The sequence below is a fragment of the Acanthopagrus latus genome, chromosome 1 (genome assembly GCF_904848185.1).
Source record: "Acanthopagrus latus isolate v.2019 chromosome 1, fAcaLat1.1, whole genome shotgun sequence".
In the NCBI taxonomy this organism is placed as follows: domain Eukaryota; kingdom Metazoa; phylum Chordata; class Actinopteri; order Spariformes; family Sparidae; genus Acanthopagrus; species Acanthopagrus latus.
In genome coordinates, this window is record NC_051039.1 from 16936317 (window position 1) to 16947964 (window position 11648).

The following is an 11648-nucleotide window of genomic DNA, read 5'->3' on the forward strand; positions in this document are numbered from 1 at the left end:
AAGTTACTCAGTACTGAAACATGTTTATTTGATTTGAAATATTACCAGTGTTGTAAAAAGTACCCAAAGTCATACCTGAGCAAAAGTTAAGATATTGCATTAAATATTCCTTTGGCAAAAGCGAGAGTTTTTGAGTAAAACTGTCTAATTTTAAATGTACATAAGAATGAGAGCCACTTTACTGGCAATAAATGTACTTAAGTATCAAAAGTAAGAGTACATTAATATGATCATGTCTTGAGGTGCACATGTGATGAACTCAAAGAAACACAATGTAATGTTTATAATTGTAAATATGACATGCTGGATGTTGGACCCCGGGACATTCAGCCAACGGGAATCCTTTTAGATAAATAACTCAAGAAATGTGATAACAGTTCTGCTGAAATACTTCAGTAAAAGTGCTGCGGACCCCTCCAGGGGTCTCAAAGTAAATCTGAGCAGTTTTAATGTATTTGTTTATTTTAAGCTTTTTTCTGTCGTTGATGTCTGAAAGATGGCAGTTTATTGTAAAGGGATTGGTCCTGTATTTTGTAAACGTATCCTTTTTCATCTGAAAAGTCCGTACAGCTGTAAGATGTGGTGATGCAAAAAAAAAAAAAAGTACAACATTTCCTTCTGGAGTGGAAGTACAGAGTGACATAGAATGGAAACACTTATCATAATAAGAAACTCAGAGAAAAGAGGATTAACAGTTTTATTTTGTATGAACAAAAGGAAGCATATGATCATCAAAAGAGAGCCGCACTCTGTTTCCTCACCATGCTGTCAGGTAAAAACAATGAAAACAACAAAAAACAAAACCACTTTGAGCGTTACCAAATACTATTTTTCTACAATCTTGGTCCATCCAGGAGAATTTTGGCACCGCTAACAAATCGGTTGCGTTTATTCAGCACATAGTATTCTAACAACGTCAGTACTACACCATTTTGGCACAGCGGCACTAACAATCCTCATGCTTCTCAGCAGCTGCCATGCCGACATCACCAGAGAGAGGATCCAAAAAAACAAAAAAAAACCAATCCCTCCCTGCTGGCGACAAATTCATTGCACTTATGTCATTCCCTTCACCCTTAATTAAATGCACAATGTAGGTAAACTTCATGAGATATGTAAAGTGATTGTCGGGTTACAAAACGTATGTAAAAGTTGGCACAAGTATAAGATGGCGTGAAATTTACATCATTTCTAAAGGGCAACATGTCCTCCAATCCACCTCCTTTTTGTGCATTTGGCTTCTTTTTTTTTTGTTTTTTAACTCTGCTGAACTTTTCCCTGATCTCTAACAGGGGAAAAAACGCTTTAAGTGTGTTAGAGAAACAGGGAATAGTTGGAATGATAGCTCCTCCATCTTTCTCGTCCTCTCCATCTTAAAAGGTGTTGGCTCCCATCCCACCTCTGTCCTGGCGGCACCCCTGTCCAGATGGCCTGCCTCCCCGCCCTGCTCCCCCTCGTCCTCTCGATCATATCAGGGCATTGCTATCGTCATCTCTGCAGTTCACGCTGGCCACCAGTGGGTGATGCCGGACTGTTTTGTTGCTCCACTTGTGGGCATCCTGCAGCCCGGGCTCGAGGAAGTACAGGCACGCTCCGAAGCCTGCCAGAACCAGAACCGACACCAGCAGGTAGAGAGGGACGAACCAGTCCAAGAACAGCCACGACATCACTGCTGTGAGAGGGAAGGGAAGAGGTTGGAAGAAGAGGAGGAGGAGGACAGGGTGGAAAATGGATGAGGAGACATGACGGAGGAAAGGGAGGGAAGGGTGGATGAGCAGAGTTGCGCTGTTATTTAAATCCCTGCAAACACTCACGGACATCATGACAAACTGCAGCATCTCCAGTGTCCCATTATTCTCACTGGAACCAGCGGAGACATTACACAACCAGCATCCAGCACGCCGCCTGCCTCCACAAGACTCAGATCCTCTCAGTCCGCAAACACACACACACACACACACACACACACAGGTGTTGCACCCCACAAAAACAGTGCTGTGGTGTAGTAAATAACGGCATCGTGTCTCACCTGCAGGCGCTGCTGAATCAGTCGCTCTCCCGTGGGTTTGATGGCGTTGGATGTCAAAGAGTCAGACCGACCATGAGATGATCTCCGGCGCCGCAGCTCTGACTGTTGCATGCGAGGCGGACAGAATCACAGGTGCTCTCTGAGAGGCACAAGAGACAGAAGCTGCATGCGGCTTCATCCTCCGGCTCCTGGTGCTGACGTTGGAAAGGAGGGGTGGGGGTTGCTATGACAACCCCCCTGCTGGTGGCTGAGAGGATGGAGAGAGTGGGAGGGAAACTTATATAACTATAATCTTTTTTTTTTGGGGGGGGGGGGGGGGAGAGTGAGTGGTGGGGGCAAGCCCTTCAGATGTCTCTGGATGCTCGTCGGCTTGCTGCTCGCTGCGTAAAATCAATTCCACTCCATTTAACACCAAGGCCATCACACAGTTTATGTGACATTGAGAGAGGGAGAGAGGGGGCCATTTTTTTGTGAGCACCACCTCTCATATCTGCCCTGAGTGACGGCAGCTGCAGTGTTTTATGGAGTCACTCCTCTGAGCAAAAGGGCGGAAAAAAGATATTCTTTTTTTTTTGGGGGGGGCTTTTTGTCTTGCTGGTTTCCGAGACAAAAGCTGAATACAGAGAGGATGGCCTACATAATGAAAAGTTGTCAGTGGATGTCATCCCTTTTGATGACTGCCATTTTTAGCACATTCTGCACAAGCGTGAGATCCATGAAAAGCAGCCGAGTTAAACAGAACAGCTTCAAACAGAACTGATGACATGTGACATCCTGGTCCAACGAGTTACAGAAAGAAATGGTGTTTTTTGGGGTTTTTTTTTTAACAGTGAAGAATTTATTTTACTTTTTTTTTGTTCTGTTGTCATAGTTTGACCAGGTTAGGACATCATGTCTCTTATTTATTCATTTTATCTGACATCACTGGAATTAGTTTTATGCAATTTGTCAAAGAATCACATTTATTTGATTATATTTTACTTTATGCAATAGTTCATTTCATTTTGCTGTCTTACCTGAAGCGAAAGATAAGAAAGAAAGACTAAAGGGGATCGATGTCACAATGAGTAATTATGCACATGCATTAATCACTTATTTATTGGCAACGTGTGAGCAGATTATAATGTGATGTGAGAAATGAGACCTCCCCCGTCTCTCTCTGTTGCCTGTAGAAGCCTGTGGATGGCTTGTCTCAGCTGTTTAATGCTGCTGGACTGTGGATTTCTTTGTGAAGGACTCAGGTCAGATTTTTTCGTCTAAAGGATGTGACTTTATGGATGTTTCCCCGAGTGCCTCCGCTAACTGAGAGCAACAGTAGCTAACGTTAGTATAGAAATTGAGTCTGCTAACATAAACTAATGACCAGCCTCCAGCACAACACAGAAGTTCCACAGAGCTCCTTTAATAATAACGATCATTTCTGTTGTTGCCGCTGGTGTTTTCACAGTGCACCAATCTTCATCAAGATGGGAACAGGTACTCTATGACTTCAGAAAAATTGGAAAATAGGAAAAAAAGAAATGCATTATATGAACAAATAAGATTTTGAAGAAGTAGCAGGGCCATTTATAGCTTTTTTGGGGCCCTATACAATAGGTGATCGAATTTTGCGGAGGGGGTTCCAAACTCTGTTTATATATCTACTTATACATCTTTCACACTGGCCAGGAAACCCTTCTGTGTACAATGTAAATGTATATCAGAAGGATTAACTCCCCTGTCAATGAACCCGGCAGTAGTCACAGGTATTTATCGCCTCTGGCTCGGCTCAGCTGTAATGTGAATGTCACAGCTGGGTGAACATGCTTACTTACTCTCCTTTTTAAGGCGCGATGCTATGATGTGTGTTGAAGTTAAGGCTGTTGGCTTGTTAATATTTTTCCATCTGTCTCCGTCAAGCAGCGCTCGAACATTGTTCAGCCAGCGCTGATTTTGAAAGAGAGACTGAAGTTAAAGATTTCAAAAGAATAACCATTCTGTTACCAGCCCTGAAAAAAAACCCCCCATCTAATTATGAATATTATTGATTAAGACTTTGTAAAACAAGTTTAAAGTTTTCTAGGTGTAGTCTAATGAGGTGTTTGATTCACTGTATTTCCAGCGCATTTGTGATGAGTAATGGAAGACAGAAGTGGAAAAACGAAAGGCAAACTTCACTGGCAACATAAAAGGAGATCATCGCTGATTATTCGCGGGTTTAGTATCTGTGTTTAAAAAGCTAATTCGGGTGTCGTAATGTTAATTATTCTCCATTATTACTAATCTTCTGGACAAACAGGGCAGGATTCAGGATTGGGGATGACTGCTCATAACTGATGATTGGTGATTGTTCCAAATGTTTCTGTCTGGTCACCCAAGTGCTGAGCCAGCACAATAAGTAGTCAGGTCAGTTCTGCAGTCTGTTCACATCACACTTTTATTTCTTCATGGGGTCCCTATGCCACCGCGTTGTCTGCATTTAGCGAGAAACAGCTTTGGGAAGACAAGATGGAAGTTGCTGCATCATAAAGGCCTGAAATCAATATTGTGAAGTGATGACAAAAACACTGAACAAAGCACAAACAACATTTACATGATTCGATATGATTATAGGTGATGCGTCACAGAAGAAACCTCACAGTTTTGTTCAAATCGTGACACATGAGGACTGAAAAAACAAAAAGTGATATGTTAAGTATTGTTTGAGAACAGTGCACTTAAAGTGCGAAATTTCACAATGAGTATGTGTCTTCTTGGAGTGTGTGTGTGTGTATGTGTGTGTGCGTGCGTGCGTGCATGTGTGTGTGTGTGTGCGTGTGTGTTCACTATGCTGGCAGCTGCTGTGGGATCACATCGGTCTGCAGGAACTGAGAAACAAGAGGAGCGACAACTTCAGGATTGCTCAGATGGACATGATGATCGCCCGGCACAGTCACCACTGTGTGCTGAGGCAGAGAGAGAAGTGATGGTGAACATTTGATTTTCTCATTTTACATTACTTTGTGCAGCTCTGACTTTTTCAAAAGAAAGATCTTTTCTCTCACGCTGAGTCTTCGTTTCTCAAAACTTGGATGGAGGTTGGGTCTTGGCCCAGAATTTTGTTTCTGAGTGATACGGGGCTATCGTGTTTCACACTGAATGAGGCTTGATTGAATTAAAGGGTAACTCCACCATTTTTATACAATAAAGTGTGCATATATGAAAAGGTAGTATAAAGCCTTGTGTGGCTCCAGAGGAAATGTAATCCATGAACTTGTCTTAACCGACGTCACTGTGGGTAATGTAAGCCACAGGTTTTGAAAAGGAAGACGTATGTGTGGAATAAAAAAAAGCAATATCTCTGTCTGTGTTTTCATGGTGGTGTACCACAGGGACACTGCTCTTGTTCATTGCATAGCTGTTTTGTTGTTGTCGTTTTACATTTGCCCATACTGTATGACTCACTTTAACATATGTAAACACATGTTTACTTGTAGAATCTGTATACTACTTTGTGAAAGGATGTTTAAAGTTCCCTGTGAGGTTTTCAGGTCTGAGGAGCCATTTGGTACATCTGCCCAGCATGATACTGAGGAACCACAGTCCCCTTTTGTGACTTGTCACAGCAGGAAAAGCAAAGGTGTAACAAATTTAATGTCAACAAAGGCTCAGTTTCACCAAGTGAGTCATGACACTGAGAAAGCACAGAGAAAAATAGGAGCCTGAAACCAGGACATCTGTGCTTTCACTGCTTTGAAAAGCTAAAACGTCCGATGTGAAAAAGGTCTTTTGTGTACTGAACAAAACATCTGTGTATTTTCCTCTGTGCTCAGTTTTGATATTGATTTATTTTTTTTCAAAGAAAAGGAACAATCTGGTTGTGTGTTTGAACTCTTCTGTAACCTTGTTTGTTGGTAACATTCTCCGATCTCTGTCAGGGTTCACAACACTACTCCTTGTTGTCATACCTGTCCCTTCTGAAACAAGAGCAGGCAGGAACCAAGGTAACATGAGGTGCACTTAATTGTTACACATGTAAATAAAGTGCTACAAATGATAATGAAACAATCATCTCTACTGAAATGTGCTTACCAAAAGTATACAGTTATATACCAAAGTATAAAGTTTGGCTTAAAAACCCCTTCAGACTCACCTATTTCTAAACAATTTTACTTATTTTGCATACCAACATGGAAAGATATTATAACAGAAGGACAGAGGGGCCTAATTGCATGTATGTGGCTTCATCTAAAAGGTAAAATCTTTTAGTTTCTGGAGAATGTGCTTGTGTGCCATGTGACTAAAGTTTAATTACAACAGTTCAAACTTGACTCTTGACTTGACTTTTTTTTGTCCTCCTCTATGGACATCATTTATGGCAGAGCTATTATAATCACTACCCACTCCTTCCACATGTTGTCAACTACACAACTACCTAACAAGCAACACAATAAACTTACATTTATTTACACTGTTTGAAACACTAACAAGGCTGGCTGTAGGATTTCTATATCGGTGCAGAGTCAGTTTAGTGATTCACTTCTCAAGGATAAAGTGCATTGTTAATGTCTGTTAACGATGAACCCTCACCCTTCTAGTATTCTACAATGGTAAAATCATCAGAACAAATTATTCCAGCAACTATCAAGATTTCCATATGCAAGATTCAAACTCACGCTCCGGTCATGATAGCCCTGGAGAAGTCTCGAAGCAACCCTCTGTTGGCTCAAGTCCGGAAACGTCACACAGAAACCTTCGTCCGCCCTGATAAAAAGCAAAGTTTGAGGAAAAAAAAGGTTTAGTGTGACGTACTTTGCCGATTTCAATAAGCCACATCAAACTGAATTAGACGTGTTAGACATTATTTCAGTGTGTTGTTTGACATCTTACAGAACAGCTAGCAGAGGGGCTTGAATCCTCGCCTGCATCTCCAGACTCTGCTCGAAACTCATGCGCGCTATGTTTTTCTGAAAAACCGAAGATAAAACACGTGTGCTGTACGATCCTCTGGTAGAAAAATATATCTGTTACAGAGTGGAGGTGGTGGATGTGGGGGAAAAGGGATTGGAAGGTTGAAAAAGACTTACAAAATTAACTCACAGGTCTCTGGAGAATGCAAATCCTGCAAAAGAGAAACACTTCGAGCTGGCAGCAGATGAGAGAAAGCAAAGAGAGATTACTTCTCTCTGAGAGGTGGAGAAGAGATAGAGACGCACCTCCTTCAAGTTGAACTAGACCTCGCTCTAAAAGGATGCTCACAGACTGTTCAGACAGAGTCGGGTTTGCAGCTGACAGCCTGAAAGAAATACAACACTTGTGGTTTAATGTCTCATGTTTAAAGGAGCACTATGTAGTTTTTGGGAAGAAATCTTAGTTAGAGGAGAAAGATCTGGATTTCTAAAGCCTCAACAAACTTAACAAACAAACTGATCTTAACGGGCAACAAACTTTCACACTGTGTTACCTCCTTCATATGTGGCGGACCCTGCCACCTTTCTAGCTTCAAACAGTCTTCTGGGGACCTTATTTTCACCTGAGAGCAGCTTGTTTACTCAGTTATGGAAAATATCAATATTACCTAATTAATATTGAAAATATAATAAATCTGAGTTTGAATTTCTTCTCCAAAACTACGTAGAGCCCCTTTAAAGAGTATTCCAGTGATTCATGACTTCACTCACAGCACTCAGCATGACAGGCTAATGGTGGACAGGAAAAAAAAAAAGGATCAAATCGATGGAACGAAAGCAGCGATATCATCTTCTTCTTATCTGTCAACTGCTGTTTGTTTGACTGTTAGAAGTGTGGCTGGGATTCAGATGCGTTATGCTAGCAGCGGCTAATGTGGCTTGAAACTGCTAGCCGCGAGCGCACATGAGGACTACAGAGGTCAGATGAGCACACTTCTTTCTAAATCAGCAGTCTCAGATTGTTTTAAAAGTGCAAACTTGCGGTCTTCAGCTCAAACCAGCGCTGCCGTGATGACAAGTGATGAATCGAGTATGAATGTATCAGATTGTGGAAGACTGATTACTAACATAGAGACAAGCTGAACAAGTTTTCTGAAACTTTATGTTTAAATGCACGAATGAGGCAACTTAATTGCTCCAAACTGAACAGTCATCTAAACAATAATAAACACCTACAGGTGTCTTTTGGACATTTTCCCCCACTAGTCTGAGAGAAGACAGATGCGAAACAGAGCAAAATCTCAAAACTGAAAACAAAAATGACAGCTTATTTAACTGGAATTGGTCACGAGCTGGAGCACTACAATACCTCTCCGCTGCCTTCTCATAAGTGTAAACTCTTCTCTTCTCTTCTGTCTTTTTTTCATACTGTAGCATCTCATCCATCCCCTGTCTCATCACTTTGGGTATTTCTGTCTGCAGGAGGAAAAGACAAAGAAACACTGAGTCGAGAAAGTCAAGTTGACCTGACAACAGTGGAGGCTGAGCATAACTGAGGAATAATTAAATCATATTTTTATGGATATTGTCACTATTAGACCATCTTTTCTTTAAAGGCTTGTCATACTCAGTATCTTGATAATAAAAACTGTGAAAGTACCAGATCTGTCGGAATAAATCCCAAAGTGTCCAGCAGTACGACAGCATCCACCATGTCAGGATAGAGTGCGCTGAACTGTGGAAAACACAACATGGACAATATAAGACACCACGCACTAAAACACAGTGACAGATTCTCTGTATATCGAGTAAAAGCTGCGTGAGATGAATGTTACTGACCAATGCAGCGATGTTCCCACCTGTCAGGTAGTGAAACAACAATCAAATCTTTATTGTTACAGGCCTATTTCAAATAGATTCTGGGCTGTAACAATAATTACATTTCCATTATCCTTTAATCAGTTAATATTTTTTGATAGATCAACTAGTCAAGGAAAAAGTGCCTGGTGTCGCTTCTGATGTCTAGAGGAAAAGTGAAAAATGTCCAAGGTAACATTCACATTTGAGAAGCTGTAATGAAGTGATTCAGATGCTTAATCAGTTACCACTGGTTTTATGGTAAATGACCTGAAAAAAATACTGTGGCCTATGATGGAGAATCTCATCCACTGGAGACCTGTGGGAGTTGTCACAGAAAACATCTGATTAAATCACTCCCTGCTGTACTTTACAACCAATACGATTTAACTTCCACCTCCACATCTCGCTGAAAAAGGTCCTGCATCGTCTTGAACTCACTGTCAACAATTCTGCGAACATCCGCCACGTACGCGGGAAAAGAGTAGAAAACTCCGGGAGGACGATGGGAGGACAGACCGTGACCTGGCATGTCCACCGCTACATACCTGCCGTCTGAGAGGAAGCAGAAAAAGAGATTAAATATTCCACAGCGCAGCGAACCTCAGCAGGGTTCAGTCCTGAGTCTCACCCGCTGTCATCATTTCTTTTTCAGTAATGCTCCTGGAAATGTTGGCCGATCCTACCGCTGTGTTCCAGACTGAAACATCTCAACAAATACTGGATGGATTGTAACTTTGTACAGACATTAAAGCAACATTACGTGACTTTTTTTACTTTCAAATAACAGCTTCAAAATCACATTGATGGTACAGTGTCTTGTAATAAAGTGAACGGCATCTCTGTCTCAGCTATCACTTGTTTCTGCACTACATAACTTGTACAAACAGTGAAAGGGTCAGATCACGGCGTTACATGCATGTTAACTTCAGCACACAATTTTTCAAGACATAACATGTAATTCTGAATGAGTTTTGTTTGTATTCAGCACCTGCATCACGTTACAGACATGGGATTTGCATCTGCCACAGTGGTGTTGCACCCCGAAACACGTGGGAGGGGCGCCAAACACACAAAATGCAGATTTCTACTAACGTTATAATAACTTGATAAGAATATGATAAACACATAACCAATCCAAAATGGCAGACAAACTGAAACGTTGTTCATTACACTCTTCTCCTCTGTAGTAGTTTACCTTTGGGTAGACGGGGAATGAGTGTGTTGAAGGTACCACAGTTGTCAGCCCAGCCGTGCAGGCACAGCACAGGACGCCCGTGGTCAGGACCCCAGGCTTTACCTCTGATCTGTCCCCAGGGCACCGGGACAGAGAGCTCTGTAGCTGGACACATAACACAGACCAGCACAACCTCAGAGAACAGCTTTGAAACAAGGATCTTTTTACATATGTTTACTGCTCACATACTACCTGTGGAGGACATTTTAGTGTCTGATGATCCTCACGTGACGTCTCACCAGCCAAAGCAAAATACCAAGTTGTTTTGAAATATCAGCATATAACAACGGAAACAGGCAGACAACCTTTGAACTTTAGAACCTCAGAGCACAGCCTCATTCTTCTTCTTCTTCTGTGGATTTTTATGGTTATTGGCATGCCTGTGTGTTGCTTTACTGCCCCCCCCCCCAACATATCATTTCACCGCAAAAACTATTTCGATTGTCCAAATTGATACCATACTCAACACTGTCCATCCATCCTATTCCTATGGGGTCTGTGTCCCGGCTGGAATATATTACTACACTGTGAACTTATGTCTCTTTTGACAATCAATCTGGGCATTGACTTTGAGTGTTGACATTTTGGGAAATACACCCTCATATTTGTGCCATAAGCCTAAATGTGAAGCTAGTGTTAGCTTAGCTTAACATACAGACTGCGAAAACTGAAAACTGTTAGCCTTGCTCAGTACAATACTGCATACCCAAGAAAAAAGTCATTTTCACATTTTGGGTGTCAGTAAACAAGCCATACCGTGTAAATTGGGGAACTTTGGAGGTGCTGAAATGATAATTGTGTTACAATTACATGGCTTTGTGCCATGTCAGCTTCAGATCCCACAGACAGAAAGACCAATATTACTCTTCTCCTCTAAGTTCTGGTGAGACAAACAACCAGAATATTTCCCAAAATGTTGAACTATTTCTTCAGAAAAAGAAAAAACAAACAGAGGATCCAGGCTGTCTTCTGCAGATTAGTTTAGTGAAGACAGCAACTAATTCAGCATTTAACAAAATCAGAATAAGACTGGAGAGAAAACAGGGACAACCAACGATCATTAAATGTTGAGTAAATCTCATTTGGATTGCTGACTGACCTCCAGTTGAATGATGACTCTCATTCAGAGATCCACTAAATGAACCACAGACTTTTGTGTTTTAATATGCTGCTGACCAGTGAATTAAATGTTACTACACAACTATATGACGGTAGGGGTTCATCTGTTCTCGCGTCCATTTTGTTATGGCACATAGTTCCATTACAGTGGTGGTACAATACTCCTTCAAGCTAAACGGATCGTGACACGGGATGTACCAGGATCTGGGCGGCAGACCTCCTCCGCTCCAGGTGGACACCATGAAATTAGACATTTTTCCTTCCTCCATACACTCTGGAGGTTAATGAAGTTTTGATTGAAATTCCCACTCTGCTTCCACCTTGAAATGAGCAGTGAAAACCTCCTTGAACTGTATGAATGCATGAAAAACTGTGAATCTGCAGTGCAGCACTTGGTGCGTGTAACAAAAATGTGACCAAGAAAATAAATCACTTTTACCCAGACTCTGATGTTGGCCTGCTGGCTTGCATTAAAGGCTGAATCTCTTATCTATGTGGTGAAACGTGTCACCCCCAGTTCAGATTTATCAATAAAATT

The 11648-nt window shown here is 41.6% G+C and overlaps 1 protein-coding gene across 4 annotated transcripts; it reads right to left on the minus strand.

Annotated features, from left to right (window-relative positions):
• Positions 1-683: 683 nt before the first annotated feature.
• Positions 684-11508, minus strand: LOC119027814 (serine hydrolase-like protein). 4 transcript variants are annotated; one of them, XM_037113312.1, is made up of 11 exons: positions 10184-11508; positions 9953-10096; positions 9196-9309; positions 8737-8756; positions 8558-8632; positions 8267-8373; positions 7088-7109; positions 6878-6954; positions 6664-6751; positions 2030-4953; positions 684-1672 (listed from the first exon to the last, which is right to left on the minus strand). In XM_037113312.1, exons 1-10 carry the CDS (start codon positions 10194-10196, stop codon positions 4834-4836), a joined length of 780 nt encoding a protein of 259 aa, XP_036969207.1. In that variant the 5' UTR covers positions 10197-11508; the 3' UTR covers positions 684-1672; positions 2030-4833. The 4 variants fall into 4 exon arrangements, with proteins under 4 accessions (XP_036969207.1, XP_036969288.1, XP_036969304.1 ...); XM_037113393.1 differs by having other exon boundaries at positions 2030-5964; XM_037113409.1 differs by lacking the exons at positions 684-1672; positions 2030-4953 and adding an exon at positions 7204-7283 and having other exon boundaries at positions 6692-6751.
• Between the last annotated feature and the right edge of the window lie 140 nt (positions 11509-11648).